The sequence below is a fragment of the Grampus griseus genome (genome assembly GCF_964374135.1).
Source record: "Grampus griseus genome assembly, chromosome: 11".
Taxonomy (NCBI): Eukaryota; Metazoa; Chordata; class Mammalia; order Artiodactyla; family Delphinidae; genus Grampus; species Grampus griseus.
In genome coordinates, this window is record NC_139005.1 from 9,697,784 (window position 1) to 9,724,548 (window position 26,765).

The window sequence follows — 26,765 nt, forward strand, 5'->3', positions numbered from 1 at the left end:
AGCCCAGCTTTGTATTGAAAAGGGGAATTACAAATGGTGATGTGGATCCTTCTGGACCATTCAAGGCTTCCCAAAGAGGCCATAACCCAGTGAGGTTTGTTGTGAAGAGAAAACAATATCGTTTCATGGATATTATCTATTGCAGTGTGGATACTCAAGAAACATGAATTTCCTTCCCTCCTTTCTCTCCTTCTCTGTCTCTGGCCTGTCAACCAGGCAAAGGGGGCTGAGGGAGAGGTAAAGCCACAAAGTACTCTGAATTTGCTTTCTTATTAAGGAAAGAACGTGCCAGGCCTTTGTAGCCCACGATGGCCATCCTCAAGCCTCTTCAAAAACAGGAGAGGGGGGCTTCCCTGGTGGCGCAGTGGTTAAGAATCTGCCCGCCAATGCAAGGGACAGGGGTTCAAGCCCTGGCCCGGGAAGATCCCACATGCCGTGGAGCAACTAAGCCCATGCGCCACAACTACTGAGCCTGCGCTCAAGAGCCCGCGAGCCACAACTACTGAGCCCACGTGTCACAACTACTGAAGCCCGTGCGCCTAGAGCCCGTGTTCCACAACAAGAGAATCCACTGCAGTGAGAAACCTGTGCACCACAACGAAAAGTAGCCCCTGCTCGCCGCAGCTAGAGAAAGCCTGCCCACATCAGCAATGACCCAACACAGCCATAAATAAATAAATTAATTAATTAAAAACAAACAAACAAAAGACAGGAGAGGGCACGGAAGTGGCACCCATCGCTGGAGATTGGTTTCTCCTCCAAGAAATACAGTTTGGGGACTTCCCTGGCAGTCCCGTGGTTCAGCCTCCACGCTTCCACTGCAGGGGGTATGGGTTCGATCCCTGGTTGGGGAGCTAAAATCCCATGTGCCACGTGGCATGGCCCAAAACATTAAAAAATTAAAAAAAAAGAAAGAAGTACAGTTTGGACAAGTAGATCATCACCTCACTGAGTTCTTTTACTTTCCAGGTGGCAGAAGAATGCTGCCCATGCAAATAGCACTTGTCACCCCTGTCCCCTCACCCATGCTACTTCTGGACATAATGAAATGCTTTTATTAAAATAGGGACATCTCAGGGACTGGAGGTTTGGGGATCTGAGGATCGCTATGCTACTGGAGAAGAGCGTTTCAAAGCCCTCCTGTGAGTGTCCGTCTCCACCGGGGCTGACATAGAATGTGCGCATTCAGCCCAGCCTGGTCCTTGAGTGACGTCGGTTGATTGACGGCTGGAAACCAGAACGGCATCCCCTTGTAACTAAATGGGTGATAATGAAATGAAGCTCAACAACCTTCCGAGTGTCGTCTCTGCCTCTCACTTTAGGCTGAGGCCGTCCGCAGCGGCCATCCCCCCTGGTTCCACTGGATGGCGGTGACACCTCAGGTATCGGCCCTCAGGGACTCAGCCTAAGTCCACAGCTGCTCTTCTGTGAAGAGTACGGAGGCAGGGCTGCAGCTACTCAGATGGCTTGAGGCAAACGTGTCCCATTTTAAAAGGCGTGAACGTGTGAGCCGTTTGCATTCTCCCTCCCACCTTCTTTAAAGAATCCACGCTCCGTCTCCTTTCCCGGAGCTTCATTGCCCCGTGTCTCGTTTTTGTGAAACTCTCCAAGGTATTTCCAGCTCATCTGCATGCAGCCGGGCATCTACAGATATTGGTCTCATAGGCTGTTGTTATTAACGTCGAAGAGTATTTATGTGGTGAGAACATTGGCTTTTGTCAGGGAAAGTTTGCCAAAACCAAGAGTACGGTCTGGCCCCGGAAATGCAGCGGTGAGATCCCCTCCCCACGCATTCTGGGTTTTCTGCCGTCATTTCTAGACTTGTCAGCATCCCTGAGAACCGAACTGAGCCCCGCCAATCTTTCCCTCCTTTTCCACTTCCTCCTGTTGCTACCGGGTTTGCAGGTTTGCCACTGTTCCAGCCCCACCCTGAAACACGGGATTACTTTAGAACTGGAGGTAGCAGCTTCAGAAAAATCTTTCTCAGGTGTCGACTGCTGAGACCCCGGATCTGGGAACTCGGCCTCCAGGGTATAGCCAGCTGCCTTTGGAAATTCTGTGGTCCACCTGTGGTCATTTTCTGGCATCCCTTCCATCGGGGCAGATAATGATTTGCCTCCTTGGCTTCAAGTTTTCCAGGTATGCAGAGGAGTCTGTGTGGCAGAGGCTGGGTGCCTGACCCCGATTTCTGCAACCTCCTGATTACCACCACTTCCCTGACCCTTCAGAGTGGGACACTCCACTGCCTAAAACGGTAGCGTTTGAGAAGGTCACAGAGCTTCCGTAGTTGGTAACCACAGCCCTCATTTTACAGAGGAGGGAATTCAGTCCTGAAGGACTTAATGCAACTGGGCTCAGAATTCTGGTACTGCGCTCCTTCTACTGTCAACACTTGTGTGGTCTGTTTTAGATACTTTTTTTCCCAAAGGGGGTGTTTGAGGAAAGAATCAGAAAAAATGACTGTGGTCAGCATATATTTTAAGCTCTCCTCTCATCTTCCTTTGCCTCCCCAGATGCCTTTCCTGACCCCCCCCCCCATTTCTCCTCCAGGCATCCCTCCCCCGGGGCATGGAAGCTGTGGGGAGAGGGACCGGATGAGGACTGACATTTTCTGGGTCACCCCAGGTCACTCCTCTGCAACCTCCAAGCCACACGAGCCTCCTTCTGTCAAAGGAGGGGCTGCAAGGGAAGGCAAGAGTTCATCTTCCCAGTTGCTGTAATAATCCTTCCACTTCCTTGAGTCCCAGCCTGTGTCAAAAACCCATACCCAGCCCCTGTTCTTTTCCTTTGCCTGGAGCTATAGATCCCCTTGGCAATCTCTCACTCCCTATGCGATTTCTTTTTCTGTTTTTAAGATGGAAGTATAATTGACTTACAATATATTCGTCTCAGGCGTGCGACCTAGTGATTCCATATTTATATTCATTACAAAATGATCACTACCCTATGCGGTTTCTGATGGCAGATTTCAGAGGCAGTCCTTAGGAAAACTTTGCAAGGAGCTGTTGTGTGTGTAGTGGATCTCAAGCACCAGATCCAACCACGATCTTCAGCAGAAAAGAAGATGAAACTTGAATGAAATTTGGTTACCAGCTGCTTTGAGTCAGATCCCCTTCCACAATATGATCTACCAAACCTGCTGGATTTTTATCAACTCAATTTAAAAAGCTCTGAGAAACCCATGTAGCTATGCCCTGAGCTCTGGGACATGGTGGTAGAAGTTCGCACCATACCCTGTGATTATGTAAAGCTACTTCCTTTCTCTTAAGGAGGAATAATTCCAGATCAACTGTTTTTTTACCCACAAGAAATTGAAATAGTAAAAGCATACATTGTTTTAGCAGGTATCTTTAAACATTTTTTTTAATTGGAGTATAGTTGATTTACAATGCTGTGTTAATTTCTGCTGCGCAGCAACATGATTCAATTATACATCTATATATTCATCTTCATACTCTTTTCCATTATGGTTTACCACAGGATACTGAATGTGGTTCCCAGTGCTATACAGTAGGACCTTGTTGTTTATCCATTCTATATATAATAGTTTGCGTCTAGCATGATATCTTTATGAACAAGCTATCTTCATGATCATGATCATAGGTCTAATGATCATAGAGTTAGGTTGAGTCATAAGTCAAACATCCAAGAAAAGGTCATTTATTAGCTTGAGGTCTCCAGTGGTGTCCCACAGGGCTCTGTTTTTGGGTCTGTTTGGGTAACATGTTTATTGACCCCTTGGATAAAAATAAAGCATATTTCTCAAATTGTGCACATGACACAACATTAGGAAAGACTGAATAATGAAACCAGAATACAAATGTATTGCAGTAGACTGGAATAAAGATCCCAGACCAAGCATTTAGTTTAATAGATGTAAATGTATTCATGCCTCCGGAATAAATGACATAAGTATAGGTTGGAAAGTCTTGGTTCGACCGCAATTTTTATGAAAAAAGCCTGGTAGTTTTAGGTGTTTATAAGACTGATAAGGACGAAGCAGACAAAAAGGCAACTCAATCGAAGGCAGCCCTGATACCACCGTGAAATCTGGGTCAAGGCAGGTGCTCTTCCCACTGAACTCGGGGCAGGTTATACCACATCAGAATATTAAATCCATACCTGTGCATCTCACCGTAATGGAGGAGCTTCTAACGGAGGAGCTATTTTTAGAAAGACATGAGATACAGCATGGTTGATGGTATTGGAGATATTTCATCTGGAAAGGAGAAGACTTTGCAGGGTGTATGACCATCATCACAGCTAACATTTATCGTGTGCTTCCCCTATGCCAGGCTCCATTTAAGTGCTTTACTTGTTTCATATAATTTAATACTTATAAAAAACATACGAGTTATGAGGATCATCATCTCTCTTTATTGAACAGCTGCAGAAATGGAAGCATTAAGAGGTTAACTAGTGTCCAAGGTGACACGGTTGCCAAGTGGGAGGGCTGGGAGTCAAAGCTGGAGGGCCATCTCTGGATCTCCTATGCACAGCTCCAGCCCGCCTCACCTACCTGTAATCACGACAGCACAGCAGACAGCTCCAGGGTTAGAAATTCGAGGGAGATGGATCCCAGAAGAGCTGCCTGCAAAGGGGTGGGTTACCTCTTGCTGGAAGTGTTCAAGGTCAAGGGTGCTCTGCTGAGGGTGATGTGGGGAATTGTGTGTTAGGAATGAGGCCGGACTAGATAACCTCTTGTGACCCTCTGGGCTCTGGACTTTTACTTGCCGCGTTGTTGTTCCTGGTGCCCTCACCTTTTAGTAAGTGTTATTATTGGGTGTCTTAATCCATCTTACAGAACCCTTCTTCAGAGCCTTGCTTTAGAATGGAAGGTGCCTTGTGGATAGAGTCTGTGCTATGTTTAATTTTGCATTACTGTGGACGTGATGATGACGATGTAGAATCCTCTGCAACGATACTTGAACTTTATAAAAACCAGTGTGCCCCTACCCCTTGCCTCGGGTACATGCACTCCATGCCCGAAATATTGCCTGATTTAGTTCTTTACTCAAAAGCTACCATGTCTTAAGTTCAAAAACTACTAGTCCGTGTTGTTCTTCAAGGGGGATTCATGGCCTGAGAGCGCTATGATTCGTATTGCTCAGCAAAATCAAAGAGGCTCGTGGGTTGCGCCTGTACAGCATGAGCATAGTCCTCTGAGTCATGAGCCCATGAAGTCTGTGAACACTTGGGAACCAGGATGAGGGTCAGAGGGAGCATCTGATTGTACTCAGCTAGTCGAGACAGAGAGACAGAGACAGAGACGGAGATAGAGACAGAGAGACAGGGAGAGAGAGAAGAAGAAGAAGAAGAAGAAGGGGAAGGGGAAGGGGAAGGGGAAGGAGAAGGAGAAGGAGAAGAAGAAGAAGAAGAAGAAGAAGAAGAAGAGGAAGGGGGAGGAGGGGGAGGGGGAGGATCAGGGCTGTGTTGGGGAGAAAGTGTGGGAGTGGGGTGAGGAGATGGGGAGAGAGGGTTGAAAGGCAGGAGGAAGGGTTGTAACATCAACCAAATAATGGCAAAATAATGAAGAAAAAAGCATTGTAAGGTGAAAAATAAAAGTTAAGGGCTTAAGAATCAGAAATTCAGGAAAACATTAAGTTCCAGTTCCCAGAGTGTCATGAGCTGTCTGTGATATTGGGCAGATGGGTTTGACCTCATCACAGAACCGCCTATGAAGAATGGCTACTTTTCCCTCTAAGTTCCCAGAAGTTCCCTGAATCATGAAAGAGGGGGACGGTGTGAGGTGAAGCAGCCTCTGAAGGCACAGACCCCGGCATGTGGTTCTTCCGATTGCACTGACCCTCCCTCCCCCCTCCCCTCCGCACCCCCTTCAAAGGCACTGGCTGGGGCCTCTGTCCCCTCGTTTTCCTGACACACTGCACCTGGAGGCAGTGACACACCAAACCGGAACCCGTTTATTTTCCCCAGGTCACTGGGGTGTGTGCATGCGTATGTGTGTGTGTGTTGCATTTAATTTTAGGAGAAAACAAGAGGATGGGGGAAAAAGTGTTCTTGGGAATACCCTGGCGGTCCAGTGGTTAGGATGGTTAGGACTTTCACCAAGGCCTGGGTTTGATCCCTGGTCCGGGAAATAAGATCCCGCAAGCCACATGGCACGACCAAAAAAAAAAAAAAAATGGCCTTGGTTTAAAAAGAAAAAAAATTGTTCTTTATCAAGTCCACATAAGGGATAAATGGAAGAGTTTTCATGCGCTCCAAATATATTTTCCAGCAGCCTATGGGAGTCTCTGAAACCCCAGTACATGTGTGAGGTGTCCGCCTGTGTAAGCATATGTGCACTCCACCCCCCAGCCCTCCCCCCGGCAATACACATATCTACCCTTGCCTATAGCCACAGATCAGACGGAACTGTAAGGTACGGAGAGCCATTCTCACAAGTGTGACGAAACGATTATCCTTGATCCCAGTCGCTGCCTGTATGCATACATATTATCACGCCAAAGAAAACATATTTCCATTCAAATCAGTAGCAGATCAGAAGGTTGCTGAGTGTGTAGCTGAGAAGGGATGCATGCCAACCACTGTCCCTTACTCAGGGTGCATGACCCATCCCTGTGACCTTGGTCTCCACAATCTCACGTACCCTAAGGATTGGGTCACAGCCAGACGGCATTACCCCACTTCCTCCAGCTTCCCAGACCCCTGCTTTTCTCAGAGTGTCCCATCAGCCGGAAATGCATTCCAGTCTGAAAAAACCTTTCCATAGACAGTGAAGCAATTTGAGCATATAACCTAAATACCTAGTCAAGGTTAATCCCAAGTAGGTTTTCACGAGATGGTTCGGTTTGGGCCTAAAGCCTTAATTAAGTAGGGCCTTCAAATCAGTTCACCTATTGGGACACTTAGAAGTGGTACAAATAATTTAAGGCTCACAGGGGTAAATGGACACTGCTATACACTGTCCCACATAGCCAGTCTGGGTCTCTGGTCTCCCCAAACCCTGCCTGCTGCCCCAGTGCCCAGGGAATCAACATTTTGCCACCCTTGTCATCCGTTCCACTCAATGCCTCTCTCCTATCTGGTTCTGACCCTTCCGGGTAGAGTTCTTAATGTCCCCCCACCCCCACCCCCGGCCGTGCCGTGCAGCATGCGGGATCTTAATTCCCCAACCAGGGATCGAACCCGTGTACCCTGCAGTGGAAGCGTGGAGTCTTAACCACTGGACCGCCTGGGAAGTCCCCGAGTTCTTAACGTTTCAGTCACTCATTTCTGAGACAAGTTTCTCCATCAGTTCTTCCCTCGAGGGGGCCCAGCTCTACACGCCTCTCACTGGAGTCTCCCCGCCCCCACCGCTGCAGCTCCTCCCCTTCACGTTTGCATCTCAGCTCAAATGTCGCTTCCTTAGTGAGGCCGCCCACCTCCATTCTATTTAATGCTGGTCTCCCCTAGCAGCTGGTCTTCTGAGTCATCAGTCTGTTTGCTTCAGAACGCTTATAATTTGCAATTATATTTCTGTGTTTTTACTTGTGTTTCTCCCACTATTCGGAATGTTTTAGAAGGACAGAAAATTGTTTTGTTTCCTCATGTAGCCCCAGGGCCTAGCACAGTGCCTGCACACATAGGAGAATTTGTTGTAGGAACCAATAAATTTTGGGGGAGAAAGGTAATTTTTTTGTTTGTGACAGGTTAATTAGGATTATGACTCCTCCCTCAGAGAGCACCGCTGTCAGATTCCCTCTAGTTTGCTCTGGTGTCTTCGGTGTCATTTATCTTTAAATAATTGTGATGAATTTCAGCTGATCAACCATCCGATTTTTTTGTTTGCTTCTGTACAAGAACACTTAACTCCAATGTGATAAAAGCTATTCACAAGCCTGAGGCTTGGAGGAAAGAAAGGAAATTCTTTACTTTTTGGGCTGAGTGCATTTCATCACGTCCAAGTTTTATTTCCCTGAGGCTTTTCTTTGTCAAGCTTGGGAAAGTGCTGTTTCCTAGGAGAACTACTAAGAACAAACTTCAAATATGAGAAAAGAGAAAAGCAGCCCCTGAGGCAAAAATCAAAGAAGCATTTTCGATTGATTCCCCCCTCCCCAGCCCCGCCAAGATCGATGGCAACCGTTGTTTTTTCAAGTGCGTTCCTTTTCTAAACTGACTTGAACCAAATGGGTGAACAAGGACCTTTCAGACTGTATAGACCCAGCTGGAAATAGATGAGAGTGTCAGCAAAGAGGCTCGGAAGGGATTTATCTTCTTAAATTTCAAGGCAGTAAGGTGCTTCTGGCAACATTTTCTCTTAGGAAAACTGGGTGAGTGTGTCCTGGGTGGGGACTGGATGGGAGTAGGCGAGGGTCAGCAGGGATGCAGCAGGCGTGGGGTCGGCGTGAGCTGAACATTACACGGGACGAAGGGAGAGAAGAAGACGCAAACTGGAAGCTGAATGTTCCTAGGGACGGGACTGACTCATAAAATCTTTCCATTGATTAGGCCATATCAGGCCAATCACTTTCTGCCTTCTCGGGCCAAACTGGAAAAGCCCAGGTAGTCTTTGCTCCAAACCAGAGCAAAGAGGAAGCCTTCTCTTGTCAACGGAGCAGCACTTGCCAAACTCATACTATCTTAAGAGTCCCATGGGAACTTGTTAAAAAGGCAGAGTCCCAGGGCCTCTCTGGAGGTTCTGATTTAGTAGGTCCGGATCCAGGTATGAGAAGTTATATTTGTAACAAGTATCCCGGATGATTCTTCTGATTGGGCAGGTGTGGGGAAAGGCGTTGGAGAGTTAGCCACATTTGTCCTCATTTTCTAATTCACCAATCTTCCAGGCAAGCCCCAGCAGCTGCCTTCCCCACCTTTGAACTCAAACCCAGAGGAAGACTCCTCAGTCTGCTCTCTTGTTTTGGAGCTATAGTGTGATTCTGCAAACAGGACTCCGGTTCCGTCTCTGAAGGGATCTTGGTGGAGACCTCCCAGTGTTAAAGGTGGAAGTGGCTGTGAAAGCAACGGCATCAGGAGAGAATCCCCTTAGGGATGGGGCAGGTTTCTCCACCACTAAGCATTCTGGGGCCCTTTCCTCACGCTCCCCATAAAAGCACATCTCCTCTCACAACACCCACCTCCACCTCTAAGCTCATTCCCGAAACTCTCTCTCTGTTTCTGGTGGAACTCCACGGCCTTGTATTCATCTGTACCTCGAAGCCTAAATATCTGTTTAACTGCAGTGGTTTGCAAGCCTGGCTGCAAAACAGAATCATCTGGAAAGATTTAAAACACATACCCATGCCTGGGCTCCACTCCCAGAAATTCTGATTTAAATTGGTCTGTGGTGAGGTCAGGCCATGGAGAGCTCTTAAAACTTCCTAAGTAATTCTAACATCAGCCAGGGTTCCCTCTCCAGCCGCCGTCCCACCCTTTCCCACCAGGCAGATCTGATCCATCGGCAGGGCTGGGGCCAGGGTGGGGAGAGCGAAGCTCTTGCCTCCGGCACAAAATTCAAGGGAGCGCCAAAACCGTCAGTCATCAAGATAAATTACAATATTTTGAAAAACCAAAATTAGTGCAAAAAGTCCATGATCAACAACACAGAGACATTTTATAAAAAACAGGCTGTCACGGTTTGTTTGTTTCACGACCCTGCGTTATTTCGCAACAGGAACAATTTTTTCCAATCAGGCTGTGGTTCCCGGGGTTGGTGTGCCTGTCAGGTCCCTCCCAGGGGTTTTTGAGGGTTGACAAAGGCGTGTAAACAGATTGTGCTATGAAGGGCTCTAGATTTTTTTTTGACTGGAGAGCTTTTGTTAACTTTTTCCATTAGGTTCAAAATGTGGGAGGCTTTGTTGATAAGTGTGCTCAGGGGTACACATGCCTCGGCCCCAGCTTCCAGGCTGATCGGCCGCTCCTTTCACGTCCTTCACACCCACATCCAGATTCCTGCTTTCGGGATATAAGCCCGGTGTGAGCCGAGGAAGCCCAGTTCTCCAGCCTCATCTCTTACTGCTTTCCACTTTGTGTGTTTCTGCTCTGGCAATAATGAATGCCTTGCAGTTCTCCAATACGCCTTGGTTTTCTTTGCAGCTACGCCTTTGCACTGGCATGTTTTCTGCCCTGCAAATCTGGGTCATTGCAGTCAGTTGCATAGTCGTTGCTGCTTTCTGCACTGCGCCAAGACACCTGGCTGAGATGGTGAGTGGGGTTGGAATTCAGCCTTGCTCCGCTTACCAAGCTCCGTGCCCCTAGCATAGGCTGCATCCCTGGGGGCTGCGGGCATGTTTTCTGACTCATCCACCCAGAGGGGGCACGTGTTTCTAACTTAAAAAAAGACGCCCTGTTAGCGGCTGCTCCAAGTATCATTCCCAACGTTATCTGCCCCATGAATTCCTGCCTACCTCCCATGGAAGACAGAGCTCAAGCTTTGACCTCTACTGGGAAGTCTTTCTTGCCCTCGGTCTCTGAGACAGAGTGACTCTAAGTTACCACCTCACCCTCTGCATGCTTTTATGACGGCAGCTGTCCCAGTGAAGTGTAATTATGTGAACAGCTGTAAAGCCACACGCCTGGCAGAGAGGTCCGGCCTATATCAGTTAACTTCAGGATGGTTTTTCTTTAATCTAAGGATGCCTTTGTAGAACACTGGAAGAACAAGCGGTAAAGTAAAACATTCAGACAAGTACCTCCTTGTTTTACGTTAAGGTACCAGACAATTTGTTCAGTGGCTATGACAGTCAGTCAGGCTGGGCTGGGCAGGCGCAGGTAACAACCCCAAATCTGGGCAGCTTACAATAAGAAAGTTCTATTTCTTGCTCACACCGTTATGTTCATCATGGACCCCAGACGGATGCAGCAGCCACTGTTTGAAGCTCTGCTTGCCACACGGTGGAGGAAAAAAGTTCTTGACCTTGTTGGACCAACAATTAATTGCTTCGGCCTGGAATCAGCTTCGGAAATGACGTCATTTCTGCTCCGACTTATTGGCCAGAATTAATGCGTGGTCCCACCCAACCTCAAGAGGGACAGAAAGTGTCATCCTATCATGGGCCTGGACGGCAGGAGAGTTTGGAAACATTTGGCAACCAGCACTGCTGACTCCCAGAATTGACAGTTTCCATAAAATTGACTGACTTTTCTTATTTCCTAAATAAGCCATTTCTACCAGTTGTTTTGGCCTTCAGAAAAATGCATTATCAACGGCAGGACATGGCAATAACAGCTATAGCTAAAGCACAGTCTGTTTTGGAAACCTTTCAGTGACATCTCTGTCCATAAGTAAGGATTCTTTGGACGTATGTGTCTATTTTATTTTATAGTTCAGATTGTATTGTACAAAACAGCCGAGTGATGGTGGCCCAAGGGCAGTTTTAGATTCTTAGTATCTTAAGAATAAATAAATAAATAAACGGTCTAATCCATCCAGTAGATCACATGAGATAGACAGTGGATGTGAAAACCATTTGCAAATTGTAAGATGCTAAAAACTAAGTTCTATTTAAAAATGAATTATTATTAGTCTACTGCACCAGGCAACCCAAATCTTTATGTTCTAAGATCTCCTCCTGCTATAGGTATCTTCTCATTTCTTTTCCATAGATTTTCCTTTGCTTTTAAAACAAACCCCTAATAAGAACAGAACCACAGAAAACATTCTTTCAGTCTGAATCAGCTATATATTCCAAACAAAAGTTGGAAAGCTCAGTTTTTCCAGAAACAAATTGCCCTGGGAATGAGGCCACTGAATTAGACAGTCAGGAATTTAAAAATGAGCTGAAGATGAAGTCTATACAAGTTTCTTCCGCGTGCAAATGAAGTCCAGGTGGAAACTACAGCCAAACGTTCCCTTTTTGGCATATATTTTTAAAAGCCCAGCCCCCCTCCTATACGCAGGTGGAAGACTTACAAAGCCTTCGACTCTTAATAACAACAATTAAGGGGTGAATTTCAAAAAGGAATTTTAAAAGCGCAATGTGCTCCCTTAGTGCATTTATATCATATAAAGAACATGTTACAGTTCAGAAGCGTCAGTTCTACAAATTGAAATATATATGCAATGCCCTAATTTGTATCTTTTCTTTGTCTGTGTTTTACACCTTTTAAAATGGATAGCTTCTTCTCTATCTGCTTCACAGCATAGACTCCATTATCCTACAGTTAGTGGACAGTAATGGATGGCAACTGAAATTCCTACCAGTTTAGTTTATCTTGAATCCTGTGATGACACAGAACTTGTGACCCCACAATTTGTGACAGTAATCATGTGAAAATCCTGTTGAAATGAAAAATTACGTTAATCTCCAATTAAAGAATTCATGTGTAAAAATGTGAATAAATCTCAGATCAAATATCAAACGTTTAGATGGGAATGGGTTTCTCTAAGAACATAGAAAAGTCAATATAATCCTCTAAATTTTCACATTAAAAAAAAGTCTGCCCAGAGAATTCTTTTCCAAACCCAGACTTGATTTAACCACATCCTAAATATGGTTCAAGTTCTAATAGCTCCACTATCTTTAGCAAAATCCAGGGACTTCCCTGGCGGTCCAGTGATTAAGACTCCACGCTCCCAGTGCAAGGGGCCCGGGTTTGATCCCTGGTTGAGGAACTAGATCCCACATGCTGCGTGGCGTGGCCAGAATTGGGTTCTTACTATCTAAAACCTTGGTCAAGTGGCTTAATCTCCTTGATCCTCAATTTCTTCATCTGCAAAATAACAACATGCCTTGCAAGTGTGTACCTTGCCTGCACATAAGGATTAAACAAAAAAATCCAGAAAGATAGCAGATGGTATTTCCAAAGTGTATTTGGTAGTTCTTTGAGTGATTGATGAGATCAGCAGTAGGAATTCATTCCTGAACTTACCTCTCTGATCTGACAGTTTGGCCATCCTAGCAACCCAATCCCTCTGATTTTAATGAGACATTCTTTTTTTTTTTTTAATGAATTTATTTATTTAGTATTTATTTATTGGCTGCGTTGGGTCTTCGTTGGTGCACGCCGGCTTTCTCTAGTTGTGGCGAGCGAGGGCTACTCTTCGTTGCGGTGCGCGGGCTTCTCACTGTGGTGGCTTCTCTTGTTGCGGAGCACGGGCTCTAGGCGCACGGGCTTCAGTAATTGTGGCTCACGGGCTCAGTAGTTGTGGCTTGCGGGCTCTGGAGTCCAGGCTCAGTAGTTGTGGCGCACCGGCTTATTTGCTCCGCAGCATGTGGGATCTTCCCGGACCAGGGCTCGAACCCATGTCCCCTGCATTGGCAGGCGGATTCTTAATCACTGCGCCAGCAGGGAAGCCCCCTGAGACATTCTTGAAGGCTGTCCAGGAAAGTCATTCTAATAATGCTTTAAGTAATGGTGATCTTTATGCCTCCTGAGGTAGTCACTTTGAAGTCCTTTGAATAAATAAGTTCTGATATAGGTTAAAATGCAAACATAATTCTAACTAATCTATCTTTGAAGAGTAGCAAACATGATCTCTCACTGGAGACCAGCAGCTCAAAACTGGTCTGAGCCATTAAGACATTTTAAACAACTCCGGGGACTTCCCTGGTGGTCCAGTGGTTGAGAATCTGTCTTGCAATGCAGGGGACGCTGGTCTGATCTCTGGTTGGGAAACTAGGATCCCGCATGCCACGGGGCAACTAAGCCCGAGTGCCGCAAGTAGAAGCTTGTGTATCGCAACAACGTGAAGAGCCCTCGCGCCACAACGAAGGATCCCGCGTGCTGCAACTAAGACCCAGCACAGCCAAAATAAGTAAATAAATAAATATCTTTAAAAAAAAGACATTTTAAACAACTCCAAGAAAAAGTCTTTCTTTACTCAGGTGTCAAGCTTGACTTTTCAGAAGGTAAGGATGTTCACTCCCATTTAATGTTAACTGAGAAGCACTTCTTTCAGATGCAAAATACAGAGGCTTTTGTACCAAGGAAGAAAAAACAAGATTTTCTAGTTTATTTCTCATGAATTGTGTACTTTTGAAATAGATGATTAGGCTTATTCAGAGAAAGATGCTACAGAAGTATCTTGTTTACCATCTGAGTTTGAAGGAAAAAAGAGACTTTTATTCTGCCATAAGTTAAGTAAGGCTTGGTGTGTGACAGCCCTGTGTCTCCATGTCATCAGAGAAAGTTTCTGGGAAAAGGGAGATTCGGAGCTGATTGTGGAAGGAGGAAAAGAATGATAAGAAGGCATGAATCTGGCCAATATGAAGTAGATATAATCCTAGGAAAAGGGAGCATTTGTTTAAAAGAAGAAAGAAGAAGGAATAATGGGTAGAGAGAATGAGGAAACTTTAACCTGACCAGATCACAGGTTGAAATAAGGCATAAGTAAAAGACGCTTTAAGCTTATGGAGAGATCATGAAATTTAATGTAGAGAGAAACAAATCTTTGATGCTCTGGATGAGGAAAAAAATCATCAAGATGAAGGATATATTAATTCTACCTGGGCAGGTATTTCATTAGCACCATGCTCTACTGAGCAAACCAGCCATGCTCTACCAGGAAGGTGTTTTATTTTATTTTATCTTATTTTATTTATTTATTGAATTTATTTATTTTGGCCACACCGCGTGGCATGCAGGATCTTAGTTCCCTGACCAGAGATTGAACCCGGGCCCCCTGCAGTGGAAGCGTGGACTCCTAACTACTGGACCACCAGGGAATTCCCTCCAGGAGGAAGGTATTTTGTAATGAATTTTTTCATTGATACCCTTTCTTTTGGTAAATGAATAAAATCAGAAAGATAAAATCGGAAGAGGATGATCTAAAATATTTAAGTGAATAAACAGCTTTTGCATTCAGTAAATGATAGATCTTCAGATACTCCATGTTGAATTGAGTAATTGAGTATAATATGCATATCATAAATAGTTTTTTAAAAATTTATTTATTTTATTTACTTATTTTTGGCTGCGTTTGGTCTTCACCGCTGTGCGCGGGCTCTCTCCAGTTGCGGCGAGCGGGGGCTACTCTCTGTTGCAGTGTGCAGGCTTCTCATTGCGGTGGCTTCTCTTGTTGCGGAGCACGGGCCCCAGGCGCATGGGCTTCAGTAGTTGTGCCTCGCGGGCTCAGTAGTTGTGGCTTACGGGCTCCAGAGCGCAGGCTCAGCAGCCGTGGCACACGGGCTTAGTTGCTCCGTGGCATGTGGGATCTTCCCAGACCAGGGCTCGAACCAGTGCCTCCCGCATTGATGGGTGGATTCGCAACCACTGTGCCACCAGGGAAGCCCCATAACTAGTTTTATCTACTCTTTTAAGTGGTTCCTCATGGATCCCAACTTAGAAGACTATTGAGGTTTTTAGCTTTACGTGAATTGCTGCATAAACTCAAAAGAAATGAAATGGTATTTTCACTAAAATATTCTATAATTTCATAAAATTATATTTTCCTGGATTAATCTCTCCGGAGTAGGTCACTCATCGTGCATGCTATACCTTCCCTAGCTGCCCAGAGGATAATTCCCTGCCCACAGCATCTCACTGAGGGAGCAGATATATACAATCAAGTCTGCACCACAAGACCAAGCCACACATAGCTGAATGGACCAATGGTGGGTACGGGATCCAAGGGCATCCAATCCACAGGCTGAATGTAAATGAAGAGGCTGGCCAAGGCAAAGGAGTACCCAATCAGAGACAATGATGATCAGCTGGCCCAAGCAGACTCCCTCTCAGGAATCTGAATTATGACATATGGGGAGAGAATAAGTCAGCGGCTAGTGGGTGGATGGACATGTGAAGATACCACAAAAGGAAATAGTGAGGAAAGTATCAAAGTGGCTGAGGGGGATTGTGGGGCTGGGGCAAGAGTCAACAGGGTCCACCCAACACCTGACAGTATTCCATCTCCATGAAGCCGGCGGCTGTAGTGGGTTCCCGGAGAGAGTTTTCGCTCCCTCCTCCCACATGTAACCTTACAACTCCATTCCTGAAACAGCCTAAAGGAGATACTTTGCAACCTTACAACCCCCCAAATCTAACTAATATTAATGCACCGTCCAAAATTTGATAAAATTGTGCTATAAACCTCGGAGGCAATTTGGTACAAAGAGGTTCAATTTTCCCTTTACTGATTTTAGGGAAAACATTTTGGGAAACAATATTAGCCATCCTGTGTGACTTTAATAGGTTGATTGACATTTGTCAGCTGACTTAAACACCTCTCACCTACAAAACCAAACCAAACAAAATTATGTTGAAGGTGTCATTGTCATCATTTTGGGGATAAAATCTAGGAGGATCAGCGATGAGAGTTTTCCTCCAGAGCAGATGCAAGCTTGCACGGCTTGCTGTTCTGTCTCAAATTAGGTTTCTTATGTGGTTTGTTGAATAGTATGCCACTGGTCAGAGTCTTAATGTTTAGACGTTTTCTATTCTTTTATTACCAATAAGGGCAGAAGGTCAAACTCTTTGGTCGTTCACCTAGGTGTTTGCTTGTGCTGAGAACATTGCTCAGGGCACAGATTTTTAAAAGGAGCAGGTAATCTGAGTGCAGCAGAAACATATGTGAAAGCGCTGGAACGCTGTGTAGAGGGTGAGCCCTCGAACAGCAGCTGGGGACCTGGATTCTAGTCGGTTCTGCCCCTAGCAAGCCATATTATCCTGGGCAAGTCCCTTTCCTTGTCTGTAAAAGGAGGTGTCACAGAGGAAGAACAGAACTAACACCATGTTGAAACTGCCTCTCTCATTCTTCAGCCTGTGTATTCCATCACTTTAGCCTCGCACATCAAGAGTCAAACATTAGAGAAATGTCGCTTGTACCCAAATAGTTCATTAAGCTCGTGAAGAAAGTTTCTATACCACGGACTGGATCTGAATTAGTTATGGCTATTACTTATAGATAAGTTCTCTTTCAGCCTAGAAACCTTGCAACTAAGCAGAGAGAAGAATGGTAAAGTAAAAATAACGGCTAGCAACGTGAAGTTTTGCAGAAGCCTCGTGATCCAGCCTACGTGAGCAAGCAGAACAAAGTTATGCTTCCCTTGAAGGCCAGGTGGCCCCAAGAAGCCCGCAATCCACCTTTATCCTTCAATCTTGAACCCTCCTGCTTCCCCTTGTCCCTCAGCATAAAAGAGGCCTGAATTCTATTCTGAGTTAAGATGGTCTTTAGGACATTAGCCCTCCATCTTCTCAGTGTTTTGACTTTCCGAATAAAGTTGCCGTTCTTTGCCCCAACACTTTGTCTCTGGACTGATTGGCCTGTTGTGCTGTGAGCAGTATGTGTTTGGACTTGATAACAGAGGAAGTGGTGTTCCTGAAATTCTCTGCATTGTGTTATCTTCCCCCATGAAAAACATAAGCCCCGTCAGAGCAGCGCTGTGTGCCTTGTCTGCCTAGGACTGAGTCCGAGAACCATTCCTGGTACCTTGCAGGTGCTTGGGAAATACTCATCCGTGCTGTGCACTGGTCATTAGAAGGGCTTTTTTTTCCCAATATATGGAGTCTTAGTTTCTTTTCAAAGTGTTTTCACATAGCAGGCGCTCAACAGTCACTGGTCTGAAATATCACATTTGATTCTCAAGGGTGCACGCCTTCCTTGTTAATACAGAAATAAGGCATGGAGAAGCCTGTAGAGTGAGAGAGGAGTGGCCTGAAAGTCAGAAGACCTGGCCCAATACAAACTACCGTGTGACTTTGGACAAGTCATTCCATTTCTCCGAGGCTCTGTTTTCTCATCTGCGAGGTGGGAGGCTGAATTAGACTCTAAAAACCCTTAGGGCAACACGCCTCTGACTCTGGTCCTGTTATACCTGTTATATCTAACAAATGGGTCTTAAGGATGTATATATCCACTGGGAAGGATGTGAAGCTGCATGAGGGATGAAGGAAAAGTAATTAGGGCAGAGGCATCGGTGCATTAGAAACGTCAAGACAGGTGGACTCTCCTTGTCATGTACACCTGAAATCCTTTATGAGCATCAACTCGGGTGGCTCTTCCTTTGCTGTTTTTAGTTCATCAAAGCAGGTCATTGACCTCAGTCACATCTGCTGCCGTACTCACTGTCATGAGGGTGCTAACATCATGGGAGAAACCTGCCAGATTGCAAGCCCATGAGATGCACAATTGTGGGGATCCTGAGGGTTCTGCTATAATTTTATTGCAAATTCTGGGTCCATCATATTTAGGGGCCCTTTATAAAAATGACTAGAGGGGTAATCCAGTACTAAGCTGCTACTGACATCTATAATTTGTCATATTAGCATGACCCTAATTTCATCAAACTGAGGTCTTTCGGTCCCATTAGTAAGAGGTGTCAATTTGTCCTAGCATTACTAGGGAAGGGAATCTTTCAGTTACATGAATGAAGAAAGAGGGACTCCCCTGGTGGTCCAGTGGTTAAGAATCCGCCTTCCAATGCAGGGGAGGTGGGTTCGATCCCCGGTCGGGGAACTAAGATCCCACATGCCGTGGGGCAACTAAGCCTGTGTGCCACAACTACTGAGCTCCAGCGCCGGAACAAAGATCCCGCGTGCAACTAGGACCCAACGCAGCCAAAAAAAAAAAAAAAAAGAAAGAAAAAGAATGAAGAAAGAGACACATAGTCACAGTAGGGTGGCCAGCAAGATTGTAATTATGCTTGAAGGGGCAGTCTCCTGATGAAGGGTCCAGATGGATGGAGAGGACTGTGTGGCAGGGAAGGAAGGATGAGCCGATGTTTTGCTGGCAGATGGGCTTCCCAGTGGCCCATCAGGGCTACGTTAGGATGATATGCTGGGTTTTCACTACCCGTGTTTCCTGTGGACTTTATAATTCTGCATCTTGCTGAGGGCTTACTTTAGCCCAAGGGATGAAATCCTCCTGTGTGGGATCAACAGTCTGCAAAAGAAGAAATGCCACCATCAGCTTTCTGAGGCAACATAGGGGATAATACTCTCCAAAACTATGCTTGAAATATTATCATCTCACCATCATTTAATCTTTTGATAATAAAAAAAAGGAAAAAATGTTGAACCTATCCATATCACAACTACTTTACCATCTTCCCTCTTAGCCATTAACAAGAATGTTTTTGCAGGATTACTGGAAACAGAAAATAATCCGAGAAATTCTTGGCGGGGATAGTAAAGATTTTCTCGTCGTGTAAAGGCCCTCTGGAGGATTAATTACAGCAAATGATATAGCTACGTCCTGGTCTGTGTGTCATTCCAGGAAAAGGCAAATTCTCAGATAACAGACCAGAGGGTTTAATCTAGTTAGAGTTGCCTAGTACGGTTCATTGAACAAACAGCCTGAGCATGGCTTTCCCTCTCGGATCTCAGTGACTTGTGATCCTTATAATAAAACAATTGTGTCCCAAAGTGGTATTTTTAGCTGTTCGGATTTGTGTGTCTTCAAGCCATCACGGCACAAATCCAAGTTACTTCCAGTCCTACTCAGCCGTGTCCCTCTGTTTTTGCAGGCAAGGATTAAAATTGGTACACCCGGGCTTCCCTGGTGGCGCAGTGGTTGAGAGTCTGCCTGCCGATGCAGGGGACGCGGGTTCGTGCCCTGGTCCGGCAAGATCCCACATGCCATGGAGCGGCTGGGCCCGTGAGCCATGGCCGCTGAGCCTGCGTGTCCGGAGCCTGTGCTCTGCAACGGGAGAGGCCACAGCAGTGAGAGGCCCACGTACCATAAAAAAAAAAAAATAATAATTTAAAAAAATTGGTACACCCATCTGGGCGTCCAGATGATGCTGACAGACCCAGCCCAGTTCTCGGGGCAGCCTGGGCTGCTGGAGCTAGACAGTGACTCAGAGAGGCAGCCAACATGGCCCAGAGGATACATTTAGACAACTCATAATAAGAACAGATCTGACACTCATACATATTTATAATCCCCTGTCGTCCCCAAGGCAAAAAGCCGTGAGCTTGCATCTCTTCACCCTCACACAAACCCTTCAAGCTGCCTTTTCTTTCAGGGACATTCACCTGCATCAGAATATAGCGCCATGGGGGATGGGGAGGGCCTCCTGCAGAGGCAAAGGCCTGATTTAGCTTTGCTGCACTGCCCTGGTGTGGATTCCGTCTGGATGGCTCAAGCTCCCATGCCTGGAGGGATGACCCTGCCCTGCCTCTCCTCGCTCAGGTCAGTACGGCTGCTGGAGATGAAGGAAAGAGCGAGTTGCTCTGTGCTTCCCTGGAGAATGCAGACGAGCACATCTACCTGCTGCTGAGTTGGGGGTACCATATTCGGTTACTGCTACTTCCTCCTCAGCTCCATCACTGTCTCGGGCTGAAAGTCAAAGGAGGGAAGGGCTGGCTTAGTGTCACGGATTTACCTGGAAACAGCACAGGAGGACTAAGAGACTCAATGGCTTGCAAAGAGGCTCCTGACCCTTTGAAAAGGAATTCTCCACTGAGGCTGTGTGTGTGTGTGTGTGTGTTTTAATCTGTGATTTTTTTTTTTTTTTTTTTTTTGCGGTACGCGGGCCTCTCACTGTTGTGGCCTCTCCCGTTGCGGAGCACAGGCTCCGTACGCGCAGGCTCAGCAGCCATGGCTCACGGGCCCAGCCGCTCCGCGGCCTGTGGGATCCTCCCGGACCCGGGCACGAACCCGTGTCCTCTGCATCGGCAGGCGGACTCTCAACCACTGCGCCACCAGGGAAGCCCCTAATCTGTGATTTTAAAAAGAGTGTTTTTAAAGCTTCTGAGGAAGGTTGCCTAGGGATCACATTTGTGTGCTCCGGAGAAGCGCGTCTGTGTTTATTAACTGAAGAGGCTGAAGGCTCACATCACTTTCTACAGAAAAAGCGTCAGCACGGGCTCCGGGTCTTCGTACCTTCGTGACCTTGGGCGTCCCACTGTCTTCAGCAGTAAAATAAAAGGCCTTCACTACATCATCTCTAAAGTCCCTTTAGCCTTGATACTCTTCAAGCTTTGGTTCAATTTTAAAAGCTGGACATAGGGAATTCCCTGACGGTCCAGTTGTTCGGGCTCTGCACTTCCACTGCAGGGGGCATGGTTTCGACCCTTGATCTGGGAATTAAGATCCCGCAGGCTGTGCCGTGTGGCCAAAAAAAAAAAGAAAAGAAAAAAACTGGACATAATTTTTAAAGACCATTTTATACTGTCGTAGAATAATCACACATGGTTGTTTAATATCTGTCTCCTCAACAAGCCTGTAAGCTCTGTGAAGGCAGGAGCTGCGTCTGTCTCTTAGACCAGGTCCTTGCTCGATACATAGTTGTCCTTTGATGGTCTGGGACGTAGCCGTGTCATTTTGTTCCTGCTTGGTGGCTGCAGCGAGGAGAGCATGGACTGTTCTGCCCTCTCACTTGTTAGCTGCGTTACCTGCGGTCAAGTTCCTTAATGTTTTGTTGCCTCTGTTTCCTGATGGGAGTTTCATGATGATCATAATAGTCAATCTATCTCATACGGTTGCTTTGAAGATTAAATCTATCAATATCTATAAAGCCCTTGGAATAGGACATGAAGTATAGAAAGCACCATAGTGCTTCCCTTTGTATATTATTATTGGCGGTGGTGTTGGTGGTATAGTTATAATCGAAGCTCCGACATCCTTCTCCTACTGGTGTTTTTTAGAGGGATTGAATCCCGTGAAAATAAAACATTCTTCTTTCAGCAGAAATGAGCTGAATCCTTGGTTTAACTTTGTGCCTTGCAGCATAACAAGGCTCCTTCCCACTCAGCCCCTTGGTAACCCGTGTTCCTCCAATACTCTCATCAGACCAGATCATAATCAGAGAAGCCTAGTTCTCCAACTTGAGTTATTGTTCATGAATTTACCAAAAAGTCGAGTGTTTCTCTCTATTAATCCTGCCACCAGCTCCTGGTATGGATCCGAGCTGAGTAAGTAAGACCTTACATTGATACCTGGAGGGGGCAGGGACACTGTGACCATCACTTCACTACGAGGAGCCTAAGTTCCCAGAGGCTGGGGAGCTTGGTTGGGTCTCAACGTTGGTAAGAAGCAGAGCTGAGCCTCGAAGACAGGGCATGTGAGGACAGGGTCTGCACCCTTTCTGCTGTCACCCAAGCATAATGACAAGGAGAAGGTCATTATCCTTGCCTGGTCTGTCCTCACACCAAGCAAATCTTGCCCAGACCACGTCTTCTTCTGTACTTTACGCCAGTTCACTCTTTGTGACCTGTAGCTCTAGAGGGTGACAAAGAGAGGTTTTCAGGCTTGTCCCCCTGAAAGAACAAACAAAAATGACACTGCCTGGGACCATCCAAATTTGGTTTCTCCTAGTAAGGTGGGCACCTTGAAGCAAAAAATGTTGAGAATTGTCCAAAAAAAGGCTATGTTTGCCAGAACTTGGTATGCCTGGTACTTGCTGTAAGGAAAACAATCTGAAGGACCTCTGTTTGCAAGAACATTTTTCTCTCGTTTTACATCATTTGATATTCATTGACCCATTTTTACATTTCATAGCCTCATTATTTCTGTCTTAATACCTTCAAAAAATCATACTAGATTTGTCTGTAGATATTTAAACACAGGATAGAAAAAATGCCCACAATTATGTGATCCTTTAAAACATACAGGGGTCTTGCTTTTAGCAAACTTGATATAACAATATTCTAATTCATCTAAAACAGATAAAGCAGACAATGATTAGAACAGGAGTTTCCCTTCATAAACAAAGATTCATAGCTGATAGTCCATATTTAAGGTCCTTGCAAATTACATCACATTTAAAATTCTCAGTTAAAAGAGCATTTGATTTTAAAAGTTCAATCAGACTACAGTATTTTGTTTTTGTTTTTGTTTTTTTTTGCGGTACGCGGGCCTCTCACTGCTGTGGCTTCCCCCGTCGTGGAGCACAGGCTCCGGACGCGCAGGCTCAGCGGCCATGGCTCACGGGCCCAGCCGCTCCGCGGCATGTGGGACCCTCCTGGACCGGGGCACGAACCCGCGTCCCCTGCATCGGCAGGCGGACTCTCAACCACTGCGCCACCAGGGAAGCCCCAGTCTAGTTTTTAAGAAACACATTTATAACATGGGGCAAAGAATATTTATACCCTTTTGTTTGGTGTTTTGTAGTAATATGCCTGATTTCATTTTCATTCTCCATCAAGATGTTTTTATATCTTCGAACTAAGTCCCTAAGCCACTTCCGAGAGATAAAGACTAATCTTTTGAAAGACTTCCAAGGAAATGAAGTCCTTAGTCCGCTTTGCTCATCTATTTCAGTGGGTACCAACTCTTAGTTTCGTAGTTAATCTAAATGCTTTGTGCTTCGATTTGAGTCTCTTTCCACCCATCGTCTTTAGCTGGAGACAGAAAGCAGGACAGCAACCTCTTGGAGAGAGGTATTCATACGTGTGAAATTCCCTGCTAATCCCCTCTTGTCTAACTCTTCTTTCAACGGAATAATTCTGGTCTCACAACCCAGTGGTAAATCAAATAATTATGTGACTGGAGTCATAGCTATAAATCAGAAGAGTCACATGACAGATGCACACCTCATGGACTGTTGTGTTTCAGTACAGAGTTTAGAGAGAACCTGAATGTCCATGAGAAAGACACATAGAGCTTAAGAACTACCACCTCAGTTTCATTGTCCTAACCTTTCCACGTAGGTCTGATGTTATAACCCCTTCATCATCTCTGTGGTTTTCCACCCAGCCTCTCCCACACTTCTCATCAGTGGATCTCAGTGCTGGAAAGGGTATTCTTGTCAGACTGACAGGTGCTGAGAACAATGGCCTGATTGTTCCAGCTGACCACTTGTCTGTTTACACAGCACTACGATTGTTTCTCAGGCAAACAAAAACAGACACCCCTGAGCTGGGCTCCCACTGTCAGCTCACGACCTACAGCAACACTTAGGATTTTCTTTTTGTTACTGTTATTATACTGTACTGGTCTGACTCTTATTTATTTTGTATCTCTTTGTATGTTTTTCCTAGCTAGGTGTCATCCTGTACTTTTTCTTGCGTTTTAATCTTTCTTCTAATTTTTGATATTTGTACTTTTTCTAGGTGACCTAAATTCTGATTTCCTTCTCTAAGCTTAAGTTTCTGGTTATTCTGCCTAGTTTTGGAGAGCAATCTATATGTTCTTTTCTACACTATCGATTTTTTTTCTGCCACAAAATATTGAGCTACGTTGACAATGACTATCACTGGCAGAAATGGATTTTCTAACCACGCTCCAGTAATAAGGATAGTTATAAGGAAACACTGTGCTTTTGAAAGCTCTTGCTTTTCCACTAAGACACTTCTTAGAACACTTTAAACACCTGCCTAGTCTTTTGGGCGTATGGAAAATTGATCATTACAAGTCCCAGTGGGTTTTGGGTATTATGAAACTCTAAGAACTTTCTCTCTCTGACTTTTGTTTCCTGGAAACATAACAGCAACAAAGCAAACAAAAGAAGTTTTATCCTATTTTTCGGTGAGAACTATAAGAAGTAGTTTCAAGAAAGATAGACCCGGGCTTCCCTGGTGGCGCAGTGGTTGAGAGTCCGCCTGCCGATGCAGGGGACACGGGTGCGTGCCCCGGTCCGGGAAGATCCCACATGCCGCGGAGCGGCTGGGCCCGTGAGCCATGGCCGCTGAGCCTGCGCGTCCGGAGCCTGTGCTCCGCAACGGGAGAGGCCACGGCAATGAGAGGCCCGCGTACCACAAAAAAAAAAAAAAAAAAGAAAGATAGACTCTGCAATTCTGCCCCAAACCTCACATCATCAAAAGCAATGAAAAACTCTTAAAAGAAGGATGTATAGTGTCAATTTCCAACTCGTGGTCAACTGAACTGAAAAGAATTAGTGGATGCTTCCCTCTGAACAGGATTGAATTTGAGTATGTAATTAGCCATAGATTACAGCTCAGAAAAGTGTCTGATTTAAAAGGAAACCTTCTATTCATGTTTTTGAGCCTGGTGAGCATCATGTGTGCTATACAATATATAAAATAACATCATCTTTGCACATTAGAAATACACTGTGAGAAATCAGATGCCTATTAAGACACAAAATTTGATGTAAAACTGTGATGCTGGGTTATGAATAATAGGCCGGATATTTCAGAAAGGGCTTAATGAGTTTTGACGTATTTCCAGATAACCGAAATTAGCCACTAATTCCCCCCGTTTGTTGGGGTCTAAGCCTCCTTGTTATCATGGATAATATATTTTATTCTTTAACAGCATATAGTCAGGTGGCTTGGTCTTATATAAGGATACAAATCCGACCCAGAAATTATGATGAAAATGTCACATAAGCAAGTTCTTTATTTCTATTAATGATGACACATCTGAGACTCTTGCTCAGAATTCTGACTTCATGGCTCCTCCTGTCACTTCGTGTAAACCTCGAAGGCTTTCAAGGAGTGAATGATTTGCAAAGTAGGAATCCAGAAGTCGTTGGGCTTTGAGACTCTAATGAGGTGATGAGTCGTACAGATCAGTCTGTTATGATATCTGGGCAAGTCAGCTTTGAGACTTAAATTTGAAAAATGTCAGTCACTGGTGCCAGGGTTGCTCTTGCACTTGATGACCAGAACATCTGCACTTAGCATGATGTGTCATGCAATGGCATGGCCCACGCCTAATCTGGGGCTGGTGAACTCATTTTATAGTGGGTGCCTTTCTTTATCCAGCATGAATACTCAGAGCCACACCCTTTCTATTTAGGGCCTTTGAATCATTTCTGTCTTGGCCTCTCCCCATAAATCTCTGTATTTCGGAGGAACTGATTATTCAGAAAAGTTTAACCTTGACTCTGAGTGTCCCCGTCTCCAGGCTTGAGCTATGTCGTCACCCACCTAAATTCTGACCATTCCCTTTTCTTTCCTCTTGCCCTGTTTTTTCTCCTGCTTCTCTTACGGGAGAGCTTCCCCAAGCTCCCCAGGAAAGTACCTCTTGAGAGTTGCTGATTCTCCGCTCTGAAGCTGCGTTCCTAAGCTGGGAGTGGGCAGGCATTGCCTTGCAGAGGGCAATCCTGCTGACACGATCTCTAGAGAAAGCACAGCTCTGGTATGAAGTACAGCAGCAGGAAGACCCACGCATTGGTGACCAGGGCAATGCAGAGGACAGGGTCGTCCCGTTGGGTTGCCTCTCATGAGCATGGAGACCCACACCACCCATATGATGATGGAGATGAGCGCGGTGAGGAAGATGAGCCTTCTGCGCCGCTTCCAATCCTCACACGGCCCACAGAAGGTGGCTTTGGAGATGAAGAACGTAAGGGCCAGCAGGAAGAGCACATAAACCAGGAGGACCGCGAAGTCCACGTTGAGTTGACAGGGTGTCATATCCATAAACATCGTACCTCTGGTCACGATGAGAGTCACATACTCAGTGGCGATGATCGTCTGCAACAGGCTGACACCGATAGCAATGCACAGAATCGTCGTCCAAGAGGAGGACACTTGACCCCAGACCAGCTTCACCAGGTTGGAGGCATGAGTCAAGAGGCACGAGAAACAGACAGCAAAGAGGACCCCAAAGAGAAAGTAGCGGAGGGGGGCAGTCTGCTGGTTGAGCTGGATGAGGAAGGCAGAAGCAAGGCTGAGGAGCCCCAGCCCACCCAGGAGGAAGAGGAACTGGGTGGGGAGGACATTCCACTGGCTGCGGTCTTGAACCCTTCTCATGAGGAAGAGAAATGCCAGGGTGGCAAAACCGTAACTGCTATGCCAATTGATGCCAGGGACTCCAGAACAATGCCCCATGCTCCCGCGGTGTCACAGAGGAAGTAACAGTCCCCAGTGGACTCTTCGCAGTCCTCATTCATGGTGACTTGTAGGTGGACCTCACGAGAATGGTCTTGTGTTCCCGTGCAAAAAAAAAAAAAAAAAAGGAGCAAACATAACTTCATAACTTTACCTGCACCCTCAAGAACCCCTGTTGGGTAGTCTTGGGCAGGACACTATAA

At 45.8% G+C, this 26,765-nt stretch overlaps 1 protein-coding gene across 1 annotated transcript; it reads right to left on the minus strand.

Annotated features, from left to right (window-relative positions):
• Positions 1 to 18,688: 18,688 nt before the first annotated feature.
• GPRC5D (G protein-coupled receptor class C group 5 member D) lies at positions 18,689 to 26,624 on the minus strand (the record flags this gene model as incomplete). The annotated part of the gene is given in 8 exon segments (XM_082666754.1): positions 18,689 to 18,760; positions 20,090 to 20,104; positions 20,106 to 20,158; positions 25,751 to 25,790; positions 25,794 to 25,847; positions 25,851 to 25,938; positions 25,940 to 26,507; positions 26,510 to 26,624. Coding segments are annotated over 8 exon segments (1,005 nt in total).
• Positions 26,625 to 26,765: the final 141 nt, after the last annotated feature.